Raw genomic sequence first — 22585 nt, forward strand, 5'->3', positions numbered from 1 at the left:
AGTCATAGTGTAGAAAATCCCATAGTGAATATTTTTTTATGGTACGAATACCCACAACATGCGCTTAGAAAATCTACATAATTTTGGTGTCTGTTTTCTAACTTTAATTTTCCCTCCTGTTTATCCTACTAAAGCTTCTGGGAGCTGAGGGGTGGGAGGGTGGGGAAGTAGTGAGGTGCCTTGAGGAAAAATAACATGAGATCTTCTGGAAGATGTTACCAGATTTCCAGGAGTTAGTCTTCCTGCTCTCCCTCCATGTCAGGAGGAAGAGACAGGCTCTGCTGGAGGCTAACTTGGGTTCATTGGGTCGTCCTCCACACCTGAAGTTGGAGGAATACTCTTTTGGACTTTCATGTGGCAGTTGGTGTCTGAAGATGAAAAAGCAGTGTCTGGCGTATGCTTTCATCTCGCGAAGTGAGCCTGGCAGCAGCAGGATGGACACTCAGCATTGGCTTTGAATGAAGGAGACCTAGAGCCCCCTCTGATGCAGTGGAGTGAAAATAAGGCTTTGAGTAGCCATAAGCCACGCTTCTTTGGAGAGGTGGTACAAACACCTAAAGAGTATAAAACAGTTCCGTTGCCTCCAAAGCCACGCGCCTGATAAACAAATTATTACACTGCTTCATGTTACCGAAATGGGTCCAAATTTTTTGTTTTACTTTCTAAAGGCTCTGAACTGCACGAGGTTTACACTTACCATATGTAAATAGGCACCCTGCTGCCATAATTATACTTAGCTCCAGGCACTATTTTTTCAACAGGATTTGGAAAAATCTGCCTTAAGCACATGTAATTAGGCTGTTAGTGCTTTTGGACTGCTGCTGATTTACTTGAACAATTTCCTGCTGAGATTTCTTTCCTCCCTACCTCCTTCCATGTCTTACCCTGCACTGGAACTGTAAGCTCTTTGAGGCAGGTACTATCATTTTGTTCTGTTTGTTCTACCTTGCTTATTAGCATAGTGAAGGGACCTAGGACACCTAGTTGGTACATTCACCAAAATAAATGATCATAATAACCCTTTCTCTGATCCCTGTGTCACTGTCTCAGCTTTTCCTCTGGGCTAGCTGTGTCACAGCTGTTTGGAGGATGTTTTTTATTAAAAGTATTATAAAAAAGATGGGTTTACGTATTGTATAAATCCCCAGTGTTAAATACTTGAAGGATAAAAATAACTATAAGAAGGAAACATTCTCCAGCTGACTTCCTTTCCATCTCTGGATGGGCCTTTTGAAATTTAGCATGAGGTTTGAGTGCTTGGCACCTCTTAGAAACCAGGTCATCTGAGTATTAGCATTCAGATAAGCATCCTAATGCCTCAGTCCTTTGAGTTTGCATATTCAGCATAAGCCAGAACACAGAGCTTTTACAGCTCAAATAACCAGGCCATCCCAGTGGTCTGGTAACTGTTCGGCATAGAGAATTGAATCTCAGGTTCTAAACATGTAGGCATACTCTGTCTCTGGGAAATCCACAGTGCCAGCGCACATGAAATACATTTAACAGGAACGCCAGCTGGTTGGTAAAAAACAACTGCAGCCAGAGATATCCTGAGGATTTTTGTACAAAAAAGATGCTACAGCCTTTCAAATGAACAGAGCCATTCAAAAGCCATGCCAAAAGTATAGGCGGGCTGCATCTTTAGCAACATAAGTGACCAGAAGTACATAGCATATTTGCATGTGTATACTGTTCTTACTTGCGAGCCAGCATCCAAAGCTGTCTTCCTGGTTAATGGCTCTATGGTAACAGTGCCAGCGTGCAAACATGTAGTACAAAAGCTTAGATATTTGAAAATTATTTGCTTTTCTACCTTGTAATTTTTGAGCAGGAGAGGCATCAAGTCAGCCTTCCCAAAGTGATTTTGAGCTCATTTTAAAAATCAAACTACAATTGGTAGTTATTTGCTTGCTAATCTGACAAAGGGTTTTAATTTTTGTTAGCAAAATTTCCTCATGATGCAATAAGACAAATACCCTGAAAGTAGATTTGCATGGTGATAAAGTTGCCAAGTCCTAACAAATTGTTTGTTTTTCCTCCTCTTTCTAGCTGAGCCATTATCTGGACATTGTGGAGGTCAATATTGCTCATCAGATTTCTCTGCGCTCAGAAGCATTTTTTCATGCAATGACCTCTCAGCATGAATTGCAGGACTACCTCAGGAAAACCTCCCAGGCCGTAAAATTGCTTAGAGAGAAAATCTCCAAAATTGATCAAGTAATGTGTGAAGGATCGCTTCGAGTTTTAAGACTGTCACTCACCAGAAATAACTGTATAAAAGCATACAATAAGCTGAAATTGATGGCTACTGTACACCAAACACAGCCAACAGTACAGCTGCTGCTATCTACTTCTGAGTTTGTTGGAGCTTTGGACTTAATAGCAACAACACAGGAGGTGTTACAGCAAGAGCTTCAAGGCATTCACAGTTTCCGGTAGGTAACCATCTAGGAAATTAATAAAACACAATAAGAGCTAGAACGTGTTAGGCACATTAAGTTGGCTGAAGGGATTTGTTTTACCTTTGTTCATTCCTGGAGGACATAGTACAAAAGGTACAAAATGGAAGTGTGGTATAAGGCGTGTAAGTAATGCATGTGTCAGAGAGAATTTTTTTTTTTGGGGGTGGTGGTGGTGAAGTTTTCATATCTAGATGCTTTGTACTCCACTCTTTTCTACAGGTGATTTAGGGGGTGCAGCAATGAGAGCCAAGCAGCGGCTGGACCTTCATAGAATCATTAAGGTTGACAAAGACCTCTAGGATCGTCATTTTGCAGGGCTTGTAGCCCACAGCTGAGAGGTGGTTTCCAAGTGCTGGTCTGCAGTCCTCATGCATGCAGCACCTCAGAGATACAGTTCTTGCTATGCAGCTCCACTCTGGGCCACTGGCTTTAGTAACTGGCCTAGACTTGTGGTGTTACAGGAATATGCACAGACCGTCTGTTTAGCGGGTTGGCCTCCAGCCTGTGCCTGTGCTGGAAGAAGCTTTGCAAGCAAAACCTAGTGCAAAGCTATCAAACCATGGCTGAGGTCTGAGGTTGACAGCTGGTCAGATGGGACGTGTTCAGCCATGTCTGCTCTTGTGGGGAGCTGTATTTATGCTGGCTGGGGGTGCTTCCCCTTGCTCCATCCGACTGAGAAATCCAGCTCTGTGAGCTGCTGAAGTTGGGAAGGGAGGAAGCAGTGGGAAGGTGCTGCTCAAGCTGCTGTTGCTGCTGTGTTTTTTACAGTTACGGGAATTAGTAAGTGCAAGGTCTCGTGCTGACTGCTTCTGTTAACAGAAGTTTTGTTTTGTTTAGGGATTGTGGTTTCTGCAACCTGGTGGTTCCCAGCTTGCATAATAAAAACACGGTTGTTGCTCAATAACTGTAACATGAATGTTCAGAACTTCTGCAGTTACTATTCTTGTCCGTCTGTTCAGATGAGCTCCTCTTCTAACACTCCTTCTAGTTGGTTCAGAAAAGAAGTCATACTTTATGTAGGAAAGATCTTGGAAAAAGTATTTTAAAATAAAATTATATTTAATTTTTTTAAGAGCTAATAAGCTATTAGGAGGAAAGTTGTCTAAAGCTGTTAGTCTTTTTCTTTTAGCTTAGGTAGTCCATCTTCAGACATCTCAGTGCAGTTTCTTTCCTCTTTAGTGTTCCTACCCTCAACCACTTGATTATGGTGCACAGCCCTTGACTGAGTCACATCTTTATTTACCTTCATGATAATGAGTGTACTTCTACCCTGTGACAACATCAATCAGAATTAGTTGTGTTTTGCAATCAAGTAACCTCTGTGCTCTGTCAGCAGAGTGCAATTCTGTTGTCATTGTGATTAGTATACGTGATGTCCCAAGAATGTGCCATTATTTTAAAAATACACTCAGATATGGAACATATTTGCAGGTAAATACTCATCTTGTCTGTGAAAAGTGATTTCTCTGAATATGCTCAGTTGGTTCATTTGGTAGAGTTAAAAATAGTGATGGGAGTGGGAAATGTCCCCTCTGCCTTGGAAATTAAAGTTCAGAAAGGTGAGTTAGATTCAACCTAAGTCATCACCCTCACCAGAGATACAAGTTGAGAAGCCTAGCACAGTTGTTCCCAAGTCTCGCAGTGGCCTGTGTGTTAGCGTGACTGGAGCAATAATGTGCATGGGAAGATGGACATGTTGATAAAACTTCTCAGTAGAATGTTGCGTTTTTAAAAATAGATAAAATTTTAAAAATCTGAATTGATGGCGTATACAAATACTTTAGCTTTTTTCAAGAAATACCAAACAGATGTTCTTGCTTTGTTCTAAGAATGCTGCAGTTGTCAAGTGAGATAAATACCTAATTCATTTAAGAGATTAACTTTAGTGTCTCATTTTTCTAAACAATTAGTATCTCCTTTTTTCCTAAATAATTTGTATCTTATTTTTTAAAAAACTTGTTGCTTTAGTGTTGTGCATGGCAGCTAGTAGAATTTGCTTTTGAACAGACAGCTTCAAATTGAATCATGTCACAGAATCATTCAGTGTAAAGCAGCAAGAAAACTATTGACATCATCCATATACAACAATTATTCTCCTCTTGTCATGCTATATGCAGAAAAAAAATTTTATTCTAGTTATAGCAAAAAATGAAACCACCTTAATGGTGCTGCGAAGTAATAGATTGGTGTCTTTAGTCCAAGTTAATATCCCCAGTGATTATATGTATCAGTCATAACTGTATGGTTACCTCTTTCTACTGCTGGAGGATAGCGTTAAAGTTTTAGAGCTCTTTAACCTTTTCAAGTTCATCTTTTTAATAAGAAAAAAAATCCTTAAGTGTTAACCAAATTACAGATCTGTGCTGCCAGGTTTTATATTGTTTTCATAATTCTTGATGGGGTGATGGAGATTGGTGATTTTTATTTTTTGCACAGGTATGCTGACAAACCACAAGCACCTGGTAAAATAGTTCTCATCTGTGTATTTTAAAAGAATTTTTACCCTGCATTCATAATTTTACAGAAGAGAATTGTAGTTTAATCATTGAAAGGACCTGTTGTATGACTGGTACCTCTTAAGAGATCATCGCCACGGTGTTTTGCTGGAGGATGAATTAAGGTTTGACTTAGTCCTGTGTGTTTTAGGGTAGAGTGATGTTGTTATTGTTAGGGACTAGAACGTCTCAGGTGAAGTGGTGGCAGCAAGTGCTGGGAACCTTTGTTGGACATGTCCATACCTGAGTTTTGAGAGGTTAGGTTACAGTGTACGTAAGCAGTTACAGAAATAATTTACTGAAGAGCATCTTTGCGCTTACCTAAGAGCCTTTGTGTTATGGGTATTAGTCCTGCAGTAAGTTTTGCAACTTGTCATTACACTGCAAATAATAATCTTTAATTTTTTTCTGTTGGGTTTGTTTTGAAATGTCCATGATGCAACTGGCTTGGATTTTCTATAGGCCATTTTTGCTTAAATTAGGTATTTGAAATTTGTCCACTTCGTCTATTCCAATCAGTTATTGACCAACAATTTCAAAAGCAGACACGTTCCTGGTCATCTTAAAATAAAAAAAAAAGTGCTTAACTTGGATCCAGCAAGATTCATTCAGTTCAGCTCAGAGCTCACTGTGTGGGCTTCTGCAGAGAGGAGCTACTCTGGCATTGTGCTTCCTCAGACCCTGGTGCTGACTTGGCCCTACATGGGCTGCGAGGCCAGATCCTGTGGGCTTCGCACTGGTACAGCAGTGCTCCTCTCAGGGGGTGCTAAGGCATTTTTGTTGCTCTACACAAGCTAACGGTCCTACTACACCAGCACTGTATTAAAGCCAGTGAGCCATGCAGGTTCATCCTCCCAGTTTTGTGTCCAGGTTTATCTAAAATATCACAGCTCCTGTTAATTCTTATTGGCAAAGTGCCATTCTCTCCCTGAAACAACAGCTGATTTTTATAGATACTGGTATTCTCAGGTGTCAGTGGAAGTTGGAAAGCCTGGAGTGTTTGGCATCTCTGAAATTCCCACTTTTAATTTTACTCTGCTAAAAGTTTCCCTAATTGAACAACTTTTCAAGACTGGCCAATGTTTCTGACATGAGAAATTTTGTTGTGGTTCTGTATGATGACTGTCTGCAAAATATGGTTTTAAATCATGGAAATATGTGGAAAAAGTGTTTTTGATTGAGTAGCATAAAAATGGCAAATCAGAGAACACAGAGGAGTTTTGAGAAGGCCATCCAATAATGTAAAGCTATTACTGTATCTCAGTCACGTGAATTAAATCTGTGACCACATCAAAAGCTCAAATGTTTGAAGTGGAAGAACTTGCGGACTGATGAGCTGAGGAACTGGATCAGCAAAGTAGTATTCCTCCTTTTTAACACCTATATACTTAAAAGCACTGTGTATTTTTGGTTCTGGTTCACTTCATTGGGCAGAGAGGTACTTAGCACCTTCCAAAAAAGAAAAAAAAAAGCCCCTATATCCAATTTTTACACTCTATCAATATTCAAGTCCATATGTTTTGCTGCAAGGTGACGGTGCCTCTGAAAAATGCTCTAAGAAGTGAAAGATTTCAGCCTCCCATTAAGTCAGTGTTGATTGCATGGAAATTACCTGCTGGGTGGTTATTTTCTTCTACTGTGAACTAATGATTCATTTTCAGGTTGATTATTTATCTCATATCTCAATGGTTGGTTTTTTTAGGCATCTTGGCTCACAGCTTTGTGAACTGGAAAAGCTGATAGATAAAATGATGATTGCAGAGTTTTCAACTTATGCTCACAATGATTTAAATAGACCCCTAGAAGATGATTGCCAAATTCTAGAAGAGGTATGTCTGTTATTGAAATAAACTGTCTGATGAATACGTTTGCATCTTTAACATACTTAATAGCACCAACTAATTCACTCAGCTCCCTAGTAGCAACATTATAATTTTATACTATTTCTCTTCTCATCCAAACCTCCTTTCGCCTCCCTTTTTTTTATGTGCTTGGTAAAATTAAATAGTTGTAACTAAACTCATGGAACTTCAATCCAGTCCTACTTTATTTTTCCAAAATAGTAAGTTTTCTTTTCTCTGATTTTCACTTCATGAACCTCAGCGTGTAAGTGGAACAGACTCTCATATCTACTGCACTGTTAAAATTTCAGTTCTGCCATGAAAGCTGATAGTTTCATGTTGTTCTCATCCTGTCTCCCTCTGCCTTTATAGGTGCATATATAAAGCATATGGTTTCCCTGAATATATGCTTCATTTGCAGTATATATATATACACACACACTCACTCTGCAATACACACACACTCTGCAATATATATATATTCCTCACTCAGCTGAAGATCATAAACATCTGAAGATTAAGCTATTGTGATTGCTTTCTAGACAGGAAAAGATTTTTCTGGATTTCGCTTGTACTATTCTTCAGTAACTGCTAGACCCTATTAACTGTTTAGTCGTGTTTCGTCTATGGGTTTCATGAAATACAGTGAATGGCAATAGCACTTAAAATATTCCCATTTCTGCCCTATAGCTTCTTCCTGCCTCCGTGCTGCAATGTGATAGTCTCTCGCTTGTGCTGGTGCTATTGTATTTAGTGTCATTCTTGCTCAGGGTAAGGAGACTCACTAATCTTTAGAAATATCCATGTTTTTAAGCACAAGTGAATGAACACAACTGAGGAACAGGCATGAAGGGGGCTGGGAGGAAGGGACTCCATTAGCTGGTATTGCCACAGGGAAGTTTGTATAGTTAAATCGTGGCATTAGTCTCAGCACACTGGACTGATCTAAATCCTGTTCACCATGTGTTTGATACATGAACTTTCTTACTTCTGTGCAGTTTCTTAGAATTGTTTCTTGTCCTCACCTTGATATTTTTAGTGTAGTTTTTTATTTTCTTTTTTCTTCTTGACAGGAGAGACTTGTATCGCTAGTATTTGGACTTCTAAAACAAAGAAAGCTAAATTTTTATGAAATATATGGAGATGAAATGATGATTACTGCAAAGAACATAATTAAACAGGTAAGCCAAACACTTCTAGCATATCTGACAAGGTTGCCTCAACCTGTTAAAAATTATTATTTTAGTTAAGAACAGCTCTGATGAAGTGTTTTGGTGGCTGATGGTCTCTCATTTAGAGAAGCTGGTCTTGCAGACACCAAGGACTCCCTGAAGCACAGAGGTCTGTTTGCAGAAAAGGCCTCCTGGAAGGAGCGGGTAGCACAAGTACAGCAGATCACAGCCTTTTCTGCATAATTACTGTTGTTCTGAGTTCCCCGATGGTAGCTTAAGTTTTTTTCTTTCTGTTAATACATGGCTTTACCAAATAACATAGTTGTGTCATAACACTGTTTCAGAACAGAACAAAACAAAACCCCAAACCACACTAAAAAGCCCCCTGCCAAAACAACCCCTCCAAGTTCTTGGTGTAAATACGTAAAAGAGAATCAAAAAACTTGCTAGCTGAAACAACTGAATTTCCAACAACTGCTACAGAAAATATTGCTTGCCTGAGTGTTCACACAGACCTAGCGTAGGCACATGTTGGAACACATTCCTTGCCTTTTTTTAAGAGAGCCAGGTGAAGTGATGAAGAAGGTAGAAGTGCTTGCCTGTAAAAATTATTTTTAAGATATCCATGTTGCTGTGGTTTGCCACTTAGGGTAGTGTATCTGCCTTTTCAAACCAAAAATCTTTGTTAGATAAAACCAGCTAAAACCAACAAATGAATAACATTTAGATTACTTCTTTGGGGAAAAATGCGTGGAATATTTTTGATAGTTACGTGATGGCCTTTGTTTGCAAACAAAAAAAACTCTAGACTGAACTTTTAATTTTATTCATCTTGTTTGTTTGTGTGCGTATTTGAGAATATTGTGTAAGAGGTATTTTTCTTCCCTAGAGATACGTGATTATTTCAGGAGTCATGTTCTGATGGGTTACAAGCTACCTCTGATTTGTACCTCAAAGGCTGGGAGATAGTTAGGTGGTGGTTTGCCAGCAGATGAGGACAGTCTCTCCTGTCCTCGTAGTATGGCATGCTGTTCAGAGCTGGGTTGTGAACCATGTTGGGAACCCAGCTTTTGGAGGAGGAGGAGGATCATCATCATAGTCATCATTATTATAATTTTGGTTTAAAGCCAGATTTGCTCCCACAATCCACTTCACAATGCAGCCCACCTTCTGTTGATCCAGTTGTGCAGGATGGGTCAGCAACAGGCTGATGTTGCTAGTAAATACTGTGGCAGAATTAGAAGACAGTGGTTTGTGCAGCTGTACTTCTTGTAAGGACTTGGCAATGATGTGAGCTCTTTTTCACTTGACCCCTATGCAATTTAAATTGGGTTCAGCACCCTGATTAAGCACCCCTGCTGCTTATTCTCTCCCCACCTGAAAGCGGAGGGATGCTGGGGTGGGTCACTGCCCTGCTCCCTGAAAGACCAGCAGAAGGTGGGAGTGAGCACTGGTTTCTAGTCATGCTGTATTACTGTAAGCCTGGAAAAACAAGAGCATACAGCTATGTGCAGTTGCTCTGGGCCTTCACATGTGTAATACAAAAAAAAAAAAAAACCCCGATGCACACAAAACCCCGACGCACACCACCAGGATGAAACTGCTCATCTGCCCATCAGTCTTCATTGGCTTTTCACTTGCAGTCATAAGGAATCGCTTTTTCCTTCAAATTCTCTGTTTAGTTGGAGAATAGGCAAGTAGTGCTCCCTGTTTTGCTACTCACCCTGTTTTGCTACTCATTCTTGATCATAAAGTCCTTCTCCCATTCTGCTGGGCATATTTGTCTTTTTGTTGGATTTTTCAGGTGTCACCTCTGCTCAGTAATAGATGAAATTTAATCAACTTCCAGTGTAAGTTTCTACTGAATAATGAAAATAGACAGGATTGGTATATTTCTAAGTGGTTTGCGCAACACATTTGCATTGTGGCCTATTGTCTCAACTCTTGGACATATTTTTCCTTAATAAAGGAAACTATTTCTTTCCCACGTCTCAAATGTGCTTCCTGTCCAAATTCATTGCTGGGCGGTTTTGGTTAGTACTTTAGTAGCTCTTTATTGCCAGGCAGGTGAAAAAGCAGAGGGTTGTAAGCACTGAACACACTGCATAGTTCAAGAACAAGGTCTGCTTTTAAGAAGCTTCTGTACCGACCACCTTATTCAAAATGCGGGTAAAATCCATGTAGCTTGATATGGCGGCCATCAGTCACCATTTGGATTGTACTTATTCAGTTAAAGGCAAGATGAGTTCATACACTACTGACTCATTTGGTCAGGTTATTGATCGACATTTGGGAGAAAACCCCTAATTCAGTCTAAATGGAGTTGACTTGTACCTAGGGCTTACAAGTAGTGTGGAAAGAGATCAGTGAACAAACTGCTGTAAAACAATAGATATGTTTGGAATGAAAATCAGTTGTTCTGGAGACTTAAAGAAACTGGCCAGTTTTGTATGTACCGGTTGAAGAGCAAATATCCTTTGAGGAAAGGCCACAGCATAGCAATAAAGATGTGGAGGAATCTAGGGATAGAGGCAGGCAGTGCCCTGGAGGTGAAGAGGACAGACAGCAAACACGATGTGTGCATGAAACTGGGTCTGCCTTAACAGTTGAAAGCACAGGACTGTAGGTATGTGCTTCCATGCTTCCCTGGTGTTGTTCCTTTCCATTTAGGTTAGGTTCTAAGCCCTGTATTTGAGGTTGAAAAGGAAGTCAACCAACATTTTTCAAAGTCGGTCACTTTGGAAAGGGGAAGAATAAGGCTTTTATTCTTAAGTACCTGACCTGAGAGACATTTTTTAAATGGTGCTTAACATCTGTGCTCAGAACCATGCTCAGGTCCCTTTGAGATGGAGCCAGTGTGCCCTCCAGAGCTTAGTACAAGTTGGGAACATTTTGGTCATCTGTATTTTGTAAACAGATGTTTGGGAGGGGTTCTTTTAGGATTTTGGTTTATTTGTTTTTAGAGAAACAAGTTGTTAAACAAATAATGTATTTCCTTTGTTTTACTTTTTCTGATTTAACTTGAGGATTATTGTGTGTGCTATGAAACCTGGCAGCGGTTAGAAGGAAGCTAAGATCTTGTTTTGTTTTTTCCCCTTTAAATTTGACAGTGTGTGGTTAATACGGTATCGCAGATAGAAGAAATAGATACAGAAGTGGTTGTTAAGTAAGTATACAGCTGGATTTTTTTTTGTGGTGGCAGTGGGTGGGGATAGGAGATGGACATTTTTTAGCATAGATAAATTTACCATTCTAATTTGTGCTTAAATTTCCCTGTAATTAAGAATTATCCTTCTGTTTCACCTTAAGCCTCTGCTTTTGTCTGCATCTGTGTGTTGCATATTCCCCTTTTTGCTCATATTCTAATGTTACCTAAAATTAAACTTAGCTTTAAAATAAAAACTGAAATTCTGTGCATCTCAATGCATGAAGTATAAACTACTGTATTTAGGCATAGATCTCTTGACAACAGGAAATGCTTTCAAGTAGTTATAATCTGGTACGTCCCACATGAATGAGAATAGGAGCTATCCAGAGAGGTGATCAGACAACTTCAGACCCAAGAAATGGGTGGGCAGGAGCATTATAAAGCCCAACAAAAGCAAATGTCAAGTTCTGTGTCTTGGAAGGAGCAACCGTTTGCAAGAGGAGAGGCAGCAGCTGGCTGGTTCAAAGCAGCTTTGCCAGGCAGGACCAGTGGGTCCATGGAGAACTAATCGGCCATGGACCAGCAGTGTGTCCTTGCAGCCACAGCCTGGGCCGTGTTAGCATGGCCAGCAGGTTGAGGAACAAGACGACATTGAGATCCAGTGGAAGCCACTGGGCTGGTTGGGGGCTGAAGCATGGAGTGTAGGAGGAGCAGTCAAGGGAGCTGGGTCCCCCGCCAGTGAGGGGAGAACTGCCCACAGCTACCCCATGGGAGGGTTATAGTGGAGCTGTAGACAGAGCCAGGCTCCTCTCAGAGGTGTGCAGGGGAAGGACGAGGGGCAATGGGCATAAGGTGGAAGCTGAGAAACACTAGTTGAATCTTAGGAAAAATGTGTTCCCTATAAGGATGGGCAAACTTGGGAACAGCGGCCCTGAGAGGCTGTGGGATCTCCGTCCTGGGACATATTCAAGCTTTGACTGGGCAGGGCCCCAAGCAACCCAATCCAGTTGGACCTGCATTGAGCAGGCATTGGACAAGGCACCTCCAGAGGTCCCAGCTCCAGAAGCCCCTCTGCCAGCATCTGTGTTTCTGTAGCTCTGTGATTCGTTTGGGTCAGTAAAGGGTTACCCCAAGATAATAAAACCAGACCAGCTGATAAAGCAAAGTGAGCGGCAGAATCTGCATGAGATTCACACCCAGACTGGGAGAAGACTGGACACAGGCTCATGTTTAAACGTTGGGTATTGTTCGCCATTCTCCAGTGTTTACTGTTCTGCAGTTGGGTCCTAGATGTGTATTGCAGGGTTTAACTTTTGTTCTGTCAATGACTTTTCTGCTTTTTGCCACAAATAGCTGACTTGCACTTTAATAGCAGAAGTGGTCTCACTGCAATGCAAGAATATGGGCTTAACAGCATGGCTTTTGTAACACTTGCAAATTATTTTTTTTGTAATCTCATTTCTTTCACATAATGTGTGAAAAAGTTACTAACCCCCTTTCCTTGCTGGTATCGTATACTTACCCTGGGGAAAAGAACATTATGCCCTGGAAAAACTAAATGGAAACTTGTGACATTTTGATTTTTTTTAATATGATCTATTTTTATACACCTCCTTCTCCATTCCACTTGCATACATTGTATTGATCATGACTGTTTTTCAGGTGATGTCTGTTGTCTTGCCAGATAAAAGTCTACGCAGTGTTCCGTATATTTACAATTCCATTTAAAGCATGGGGTTTTTTCTTTATGTGCCAGTAGGCATCATGGCCAGTAAACATCTGCTGTAAACATCTGCTCTGCTTTTTTTAGGCTTGCAGACCAGATGAGGATGATGAATTTTCCTCAGTGGTTTGATTTACTGAAGAATATTTTTTCTAAGCTTACCATCTTCCTCAAGAGAATAAAGGTAAGACATTCATTTACCAAGAGCTTCACATAGTTCAGACATGAAATGGAATGAAGTTACTTTCCATTTGAAGTCTTAAGGTATTGGTTTTGATTATAGAATTCAAACTTCTGATTGAAAGAAGGATATGTGAATATTGGCATCCAGGGCAAAAATGTTCATTGCTAACAAAGAGAGCAGTGGGAAGGAGATAATACCTCTCATTGCGTGATTACATCCATTTCAGGCTGCTAGGGATTAGGACAGAACTTTTGTACATGTTAGATTGCTCCAAATGAGCTTTCTTTCAGCATTCTTAGAAATGTCTGATATTGGTTACTGTCAAAGACAGACGAGTCTGCCTCCGAATGCTAATTACACAATTGAAAATAAAGCCGGGATTTAGTTTAATTTTGTGGGTGAAAGAAAATCTGTAGTGCAAGCCTGTGGCAGAGGGTTTTGGTTTTTTTGTAATAAAAGTTATATTTGATTCCAGGCAACATTAAATACTATCCGTAGCGTGGTTTTCTTGGTTCTAGACAAGAACCAAAAAACCAGAGACCTGGAGGACACCTTACAAAAGAGCTCTGCTAAAGACAGCACGGTGGACACAGAAGTGGCTTACCTGACTCATGAAGGCATGTTTATAAGTGATGCATTCGGCGAAGGGGACCTCCCGCCTGTAGCAGCTGACACTACCTCTCAAAGGAACACTTCCCCAAACAGTGAGCCCTGTAGCAGTGATTCAGTTTCTGAACCAGAGTGCACTACCGATTCCTCATCCAGCAAAGAGCAAGCATCTTCTGTTACTCCAGGGGGAGTAGAGATGATGTAAGTAAATGTGCTGCCTGTCTCAACTTTGCAGCATGTCAGAAACAAGGTGTTATGCGAAGGTGGTTGATTCTGATGCTACAGTAGAAAAATTACTTTGGAGGCATGTGCTTTTCTAGGTCAGTGAGGTGGAATGGCTCTCCACCGTTGCCCATAGAGACTGCTATCAGTCTCCTGTCCCCAGCTCACCTTTGTTTCATTTATTTGCCTTGCTCCCACCTCTGTGTGTGGTGGTATGGGTACTGATTATGTCACCACTTACAGAAACGGACCCTTTCTCCATCTCTTCTGCTGGGGAGCCTGCTTCTGTAGAGAGCAGGAGAGATGCAAGTCTAGCCTATGTGAAAGACAGATTGTTTGTTGTGCCTTTAGTAGGCAGAAGCATCTCTGTTCCCTATGGCTTTTTTTTTTTTAAAGCTGCCTTCATGGAATACACTTTGATAAATTCTAGAGAAAAAAAATCAGTTTTTCACTCTTAACTATTTGACTCGCATGGTTAAATAAATCCATCTCAGTGCTTTGGTAACATAGGCAGTGCTGCTCTGTGGTGCACCAGACTCCAGAGTTGTAACATTTTTGGCATCCTTTTATGCATACCTTATCTATGGCTGGAAGTCAGAGCTACCTTTTTTTTTTTAAAAAAAAAAAAGCATAGTGTGTATGGGACACGGGCATGAGCCACTTCAAAAGCCAGCATGTCTGGATACAGAGCTCTATGAAGCAAAATTGAAATACCACTTTGTTACCCTGCTGAAATAAACCCAGTGGCCTGCGTGCTCTAGCCAGTTGGTACTCAAACGTCTATACTTGTGTGTTAAAGCAACTGTCGGTTTTGATAGAGACCTTCCCCCTATCAGATCACTATGCTGGCTGAAGGAGATAGACGTAAAATAAATATGCTGTGCATAAAACAAATTCAGGCCTCTGTATGTCCAAACATCCATCGTATGGTGGAAGAGAAATGCAATGTGAAGAGGAGTCCAGGGTTACAGTGAGGAGCATGGAAGTAGAAGGGAGCAGGATCTGAACTGGTCTGGAGCCCTTTGCCAATTTTGCTAAAAACATACCACCCAGCTAGAGATCTCGAGCAATAAAGTTGTTCCCAAGGCTGGTTGCATAATTTTGTTCTAAAATGAACTTGCTTCATCCCTCTTCTGGTTTTCTTTGCATCTCTACTCTGTGTTTGGAGCAGGCTAATAAAATTACATAGCTACAGCAATGCTAGCCCAGTTGCTGCTCTGTAGCATCCCAGGTTTTCTCTCTCCTCTCATACTGTTCCTTGAGCAGCCACACTGGACCAAGACATTGTTATCTTAACTAATTACATGAATGGCAGAGCTGTGTTACGGGCTAGCTGCAAAACAGAGACAAATCACAAAAGGTTTTAAAAAGCACCAACTTAGGAGCCTGAATTCTAAAGAGCTAATAGAATGACAGCCTATAGATTGAGGTGGCAGGTAGCGCAAAGTATCTATTTTAGGCTTTACACTTGCGTTGGAAGAAAAAAAGCTGTGTTTTACTGTCATACGCTTGTGATGCTCAAGTGTTACAGGAACTGGGTAAATCTTAGCTCAGTAAATATTAATATTTATTGTATTAGTAATGGCTATATTGTGTTTTCTCTAAGACCATTAATAGCAATTAGAATGTGGACTTAAAACAAAATATAAGGATGTGCAGTTGTGCATTGCCTTGTTACAGGGACTGACATGACATTGACAGCAGCTTAGAAGATCCCATCTGTACAAAGTGACTTTGGTGATTGACTGTCTACATTTGACAGTTACTGCAAGGCTCTTTCCTCCTTCAACCTGTGAGCAGAAATACTGATTTTTTTATAAATTGATGCTCAACAAACTGATTCTGTCATTTGTAGGATCAGTGATGACATGAAGCTGACTGACCTGGAGCTGGTCAGGCTGGCAAACAATATTCAAGAGTTACTTTATAATGCCTCTGATATCTGCCATGATCGTTCAGTCAAGTTCCTCATGGCAAGAGCAAAGGTAAGGAGCTTGGGTCAGACTGCTGTCGCTGTCTCATCCATAATGAGAATTTACTCTCAGGTTACTGGTTTAACGAGGGAGAGTTCTGAAATGGCATTCTCAACTGAAATTAAGTAACTGTTCTTGCTGCCACAGGCACTTGATGTTAACGCCCAGAGCACACAAGTACTAACGTATCATGTCATTGTAAGGCAATGTGGGTTTCTGCTACTTTTTTTTTTTTCCTTTTTAATGTCCTGACTTGCTGTCTTTGAACCTCCATGCAGAGAATGCATATCTATAACAAGGTAGCTGCTTGTACTGCAGTCTGCTTTCTCTGTCTCATGTAGGGTTAAATAATGTGCCTCTTAAAATATTAGTAGCCCTCAGACATGCTGGCTAGTTATTTTTTTTAACATCTCTGAATTTTTGTGGTGTTACGTCACCTTACAATGGTTTTCTTTGCATATAGGATGGCTTCTTAGAGAAGCTGAATTCCAACGAGTTTGTTGCTCTTTCTCACTTGATGGAAAGCTTTATCTTAGATACCGAGCAGATCTGTGGCAGAAAGAGTATGTCCTTGCGAGGAGCACTTCAGAGTCAAGCCAATAGATTTGTGAATAGATTCCATGAGGAGAGGAAGACAAAACTAAGGTATCTCCGGGTAGAAGATCTTTGTGTTCTTACCTGAATAATTTTATCAGTCATATGCCAGACAAACACAAATCTTTTGTTGCTTAGAACACTAGTAAGCCAGTTGTACTTAAGAACAGGGGGTCAAAAAACTGTGTTAAAACCCAATTATTTTCAATTGGTTTAGACTTTTACTGTTTTCATAACTTAATTTCTTCAAACTGGATTGCTCTGCAGTTACCTAAATGAGGACAGTAATAGCTACAGGAAATACTCAAGACTGACATTGAAGGGCAGGGTTGCTCTGACTCAGGGCTTAAGTAACTTCAGGATAATTCACTTCCAGCTGTTTTGTTTGTTTGTTTTTAAAAACAAACAAGTCAATCCCCCACCCAACCTAAAAAGCCTCCAACAAAAACAATAATTACAAAAAACCCAATCAACTGCTTGGGGAACAGCCTTCCCAGTAACATACATCAAGTCTTTTTGCTCTCATCCATCAAAAGCTCTTAAAATTCCAGTATTTACCCATTACTTCAGTGGCAGTGATCTCGTAAGGATCTTTATTGTCTAGTGTAGTCTTTTTCCTCTGTGATAGATTGAACAAACCAATTGTGAGATCTCTAGGGCAACACGGTGTTCTTCTGTTTTGCTACTGCCAATTGCTGGGCACCTCTTTCTAGTGAAGATAAATAATATAACATTTTGGGCCACCAGCTTTTTTAAAATTACCGTAGCTTTGATTCCACAGCATTACAGGCAGGAGAAGAATCAAGAAAAAGCATTTAATTTTTTCAGCCTCCTCTCTTTTGTGTTTATAACTAGCCTACTTTTGGACAATGAGCGCTGGAAGCAAGCTGAAGTTCCTGCTGAGTTTCAGGATCTTGTCGATTCAGTGTCAGATGGCAGAATTTCTCTCCCTGAAAAAAAACCAGCAGGTGTGTATCTTTCAGTCCTACTGTTAACTTAATTTATTATCAGCAAATGCTGCTATTGAATGTTGATGGACATGTTACAATGTCACTTCTGATCTGTGTTTGCTCGCTCTCTTCTGGGGGGATCAGAAGGAAGTTGATACCTCTTTTTCTGTTACTGGTGTTGAAACTTCTTGTGCTGACCTTAAAAGATCATTTACTTATTTTTTGAAAATCCATTTAAGTGTTAGCACAGGGAGTGAGCTAATTTTTTATACAAGTATTCCCAGTGCAGAGGCTTACAGTTTTTGCACAAATCCAGTCTTTCCCCAGAACATACCACCACCAAGTGTTGCAAGGGACTGAGGAGCATGTGTGTGTTCAGCCCGCATGTTAAACAAAGCTTGCTTTGTCCCGCTACTTCATCTGCCAGGTTTTCAAATGAAAGGCAGTATGCTATGTGGCTGCGCATTGAAGTGAAAATTCATGTACATTGAATTATTTACCTTGCCACAGAAACCTCATTTGACCTGAGAAAAGTCACTTTTTTCCTCCTTGTGCCCCATATCCCTGTGTGCAGAATGGGAATTTGTGGTGTGTGGGGATACTCATCCAGTATTGCAGCGATGAATGTGTGTGAACAGCCACAAAGGAAGAAAACCTACTTAGAGGGGAAGGAAATGGCAATAGACGTAGTGTCATGGTGGAGAAACCCCACCCACTCAAAAGGAATGTAGCAGATACAGAGAATACGTTAGGCAATAATCACTCCAATTATGGAACATGACACCACAATACGCTCATCAACCATTGGTCTTAAAATAAGCTCTTGTAGCTTCCTTCAAGAAGATAGGAAACTGGTGGCATCAAGTGCACCATGAAAAACTGCATCGGTAAGGTTCTACTGTGAAGCCTGAGGAAGATGTGGTTTGGAGCTAAAATATTAATATACGCAGCAAATAATTTGAGACTGTCTAGTAGAAAACCTAGTGACTTTTTCTGCTTTTCTACTTCTATTCGTAACCTGTTGTATTTGAAGTTTCTAAGTCTATGATTATGGGACTTTTGGGGATTTTTGATGTAAAACCGCAGCAGATAATAAAGTAACTTTATGGGTTGTAATGTTATGGTGCGTAGCCAACTGTATAATAAATATTGTAAGAGAGAGCAGTGCACCAAAGATTGATTGTGGTTTTTTCAAGCCTAGGAAGTGAACATTAAATTTTTAGAAACTACTTGTTTTTAGTTCAACTCATCCCTTTTCCTTTCTTGTTAAAATGCCTAGCTACTGAAGAAAGAAAGCCAACTGAATTCCTTATTGTTGAAGGACAAAAATATGCAACAGTTGGGTAAGATGCACTCTCTCTTAGCAGTGGATTAGTTGGCAAGAACTTTTGAGTAGAACTGTGATGAATACTAACAGCTCTAGCAGTCTTATGTAAATAAAAAAACCTCTCTCCTTCCACGGACCAGTTTCTCTTTAGTTCCTCAACAGTTATAAAGCATTACAAGCTCTTCCATATGTTAAAATGCTGTTTCTTCTCTGAATGACTAGGCTGAAATTTATGGTTTCATTTGAATATGATTTTTTTCCCAATTATTTCATGAAAACCTAGTCATGAAAATACAGGTTTGTCTTCAGAGCACACTTGTTATTTCATGCAATATAGATTATTTCTGGCAAAATCATAGAATAGTTTTGGTTGGAAGGAACCTTTAGAGGTCACCTCATACAACCCCCCTGCAGTGAGCAGGGACATCTTCAGCTAGATCAGGTTGCTCAGAGCCCTGTCCAACCTGACACTGAATGTTTCCAGGGATGGGGCATCTACCACCTCTCTGGGCAACCTGTTCCAGTGTTTCACCACCCTAAATCTATCCTCTTTTAGTTTAAAACCACTATCCCTTGTCCTATCGCAACAGGCCCTGCTAAAAAGTCTGTCCCCATCTTTCTTATAAGGCCCCTTCAAGTACTGAAAGGCTGCAATAAGGTCTCCCGGGAGCCTTCTCTTCTCCAGGCTGCACAATCCCAAAATCCCCAAGTCTACTACTGGATGATTGCTTATCTTATTCAGAATAAGGAATAAGATACGAGTTATCTCAGAAACTGCATACGCTATTTCTTGGTATCCCGACTGCTTTGGGTTGGAAAGTAGCTTCTTGAAGCTGGTTATATCAAAGACATTTTAAAATACATGGTACTCACATACTTCTTTAATTTAAAAGCATGCTGCGTTTTGAAAGACTGTGAGGCGTAGGCATTAAATATGCATGGGAGTGTTTTTGTGGAGGGAGTAAAACCTGGAAGATCTCACTCCCTAGAGTCCTAACATCAATTTACCCCAAACTTAAAAGTTCTGATTTACATAATGTCTTTGACCAGCTGTCATTTTATTAGTTGCTTCATAATGATACGTCATTGTTCAATTAGAAACAGAAGCTGATGGCTCAGAACTTCCGTGCCAGCCAACTGATATCACTGCAAAAAAAGCATTTCAGGTCAAGTAGGAGCATTTGAACATGCTTTAAAGGATAAAATTTACTTAATAGATGATGTGTTTGATAACCCATCTCTGTTCATTTGAAACTTGTTATATTTAGCTCTGTGAAGCAATTGTCAGCTTCATGTTGGTGCAAATACTTGTTTTGGTTCTACACACTTCTACATACAGTTTCATTGTGTTTAATCAAGTAAAATGCATTCGCAAAAAAAAGCTTAGATGTACCCAAAAAATTCTCAAGGTATTTATTTTCAGTTGATTGTTCATCAACTTTCTGCACCCTACTACCTAATGGAAGAAAGAGATTTAACTTTTTGAAGTGTTAGAATACCTACACTGAACATTTGATTTTGCCTTAGTTTTCCTGCCTTCTGTGTATCTGAATTCAAAGGAGTGTACCTGCTCTTTGGGGAGCTGCCCATCCAGTAGCTCCCCAGTTCTCTAGCGCCTGCTGAATTCAGGGGAAATTACAGGTGTTGAGCATATTTTAATATTTGCCTTTTCTGTTTGTTATTCCTTAGCATTCATTACATCCTTTTCAATGGTGGTTGTTGTCTGCATTCTGCAGATTTTTATACTTGCTCAAAGTTGGCCAGAATGATAGAGTCGTATAAGAAAGGAGCTTTGGGTTTTTTGTCCCCTGCCAACATCTACATAGAGACTTCTACTTTTTTTGAGATTAAAAAGTTATACCAGTGAACCTTAGATGAACTCTTATATATTAAGTACTTTTTCCATGTGCCACCCTGAGGCATGGATATTCTTTATAACCATCTTTATGTATATATTCTTTTATGTTTTACTTCTATTTCAGATCAGTTAGTAGGTTTATTTAATGCTGCAAACTCAAGCATTAGGTAGCTTTCTATCAACAAGAATGGCCTGTGCTTGATTTTTTTTTTTTCAACATCTTCTGTGCACAGAGATGACATATCTGGCTGTTTCCTCTCTTGTAGGACAGTATTGCTGTTAATAAGAATAATCCTTGAGTACTGCCAGTGTGTGGATAACATTCCTTCCATCACCACTGACATGCTTACCCGCCTGTCTGATTTACTGAAGGTATGGCTCCAAATGTACTGCCTGTGCTAATCAGGGATACTCAGGACGGAGAACGTGTCTTACTCTCTGTAATTTTTAATGTGCTTTTATGATTTCATATAAATGATATAAATTGTCTAGAACTCATTGCATTTGCTACTGTGCCGTATGGTAGCCTTTTAACCTAAGGGCATTAAAGATGCAAATTTTTGTGTGAATTAACTTCAGGAAGGCTGTCTTTCCCCTTGTTCACCTGGAATATTGGAAATCTCATCTAGTAGTGTTTGTCACAGCTGCCTGACCTTCAGGATGGGAGTAGAATTAATGCTGCTGAAGAAAAAGCAATTTGATACCAGATGCCACACAGGTATAGATATATTCAGGAAGGAAATGAGTCCCTTGGTTTTTACAAGTCAGTAGAGGTATAGCCAGTAAGGGTATAGTCAGTAAAAGCGTGAAAAATAACATGGGATGAAGCTTCTCTTGTAAAATGTAACAATGATGAAAGACCAAGACCTTTTTGTCATTTATTTCTCACTAGAGAATAGGAGAGCTGGTAAAGCACAGATAAGTAAACAATAATAAATGGAGCACATGAATACACCTTAAAACTGTCATATAGGCTCTAAAGCCGAGTAGGTAATTTATTTCAAGGTGTTCACTTGTGTCTTTGCCCACAAAGGTTATGTCAGGTATTAGAGTTCTGAACATAAGCATAATCGATGAAAGACAGAGTCTCCTCTCCAAAAGCATATTTTACATGAGGTGGGGGACAGGGGAGGGGAAGCACACCCTAGGAGGTGGACTTTTAAATCATCTTCCTGTTGGTAGTTCTTATCTGAACAACCAGATGCAGGAACACTCCTCCCTGCAGTCGTCATTCAGATTCATCCACAAACCTTCCACTTTGAAAGCACTATGCAAGGCAAATCAGTCAGTCTGGGACTGGGGATGCCCCTCTTCGCCTCTCGTTCTCCTGCTGCTGCTTCACTCAAGTCTCGCTAGCACCTTTGTGCAGGCAGGCAGGCAGAATAGCAGCAGATGCCTCGAACTTGTCCAGATTTGCATCTCTGTGTTACTTCTCTCTCCCTACCGTATCTTGTTCTAGCTCTGTCATTTGTGTTTTATTCTTGATATTCAAATATCATACGCAGTTTCATTATTGTATTTCCTATCTGGCAGGGAGGTGCCATCAGCTGGAGAGATGACAAGAGCAGCTAGCAAAAAACAAAAGCTCATTTATTACACTTTGAACAAAATAAGAGCCACTCAGGGTGTCCTTGCAAGTCACTACACTCTGTTTGATAGCTGTCAGAGCTAGCAAGCTTTGAACATAGCGAGAGCTAGTCTTTATTGTGATGGAAGCTGCAAAGTGTTCCCAGGTAATGAAATTCCAGGCCACTTTGGACTTCGGCTGCAACCAGAGTGGAGTAACACCTGTGTATGAACAAAACCACAATCATAATTACTGGAGTTGTTTAGCTGGTGCAGTCAAGAGAAGGTTGGCAGCCACGGTGCTGGAATGCAGAGGTGCTTTCCTCCATGCAGTCACAAGGAGGGGGTATTGCTCTTTTGATGTTTCAGATGTGCTACTTCTTGCTGCTTTGTCTGCAACAGGCCATCCGGTAACAGTAATATCTACAAAAGGCAGGGGAGAGAGTCGAGCGTCCATCACC

The 22585-nt window shown here is 40.3% G+C and overlaps 1 protein-coding gene across 1 annotated transcript in view; it reads left to right on the forward strand.

The window, feature by feature from the left end:
• VPS54 (VPS54 subunit of GARP complex) overlaps positions 1–22585 on the forward strand; it is a 51560-nt gene that overhangs the window by 18057 nt on the left and 10918 nt on the right. Inside the window, exons 8-18 of the mRNA XM_064446679.1 lie at positions 2050–2435; positions 6660–6786; positions 7872–7979; positions 11081–11136; positions 12929–13025; positions 13501–13835; positions 15712–15841; positions 16293–16474; positions 17279–17391; positions 18653–18716; positions 20825–20930. Of these exons, the coding sequence (XP_064302749.1) occupies positions 2050–2435; positions 6660–6786; positions 7872–7979; positions 11081–11136; positions 12929–13025; positions 13501–13835; positions 15712–15841; positions 16293–16474; positions 17279–17391; positions 18653–18716; positions 20825–20930 (1704 nt within the window). The remainder of the gene's footprint in view (positions 1–2049; positions 2436–6659; positions 6787–7871; positions 7980–11080; positions 11137–12928; positions 13026–13500; positions 13836–15711; positions 15842–16292; positions 16475–17278; positions 17392–18652; positions 18717–20824; positions 20931–22585) is intronic.

The sequence above is a fragment of the Phalacrocorax carbo genome, chromosome 3 (genome assembly GCF_963921805.1).
Source record: "Phalacrocorax carbo chromosome 3, bPhaCar2.1, whole genome shotgun sequence".
NCBI lineage: Eukaryota > Metazoa > Chordata > Aves > Suliformes > Phalacrocoracidae > Phalacrocorax > Phalacrocorax carbo.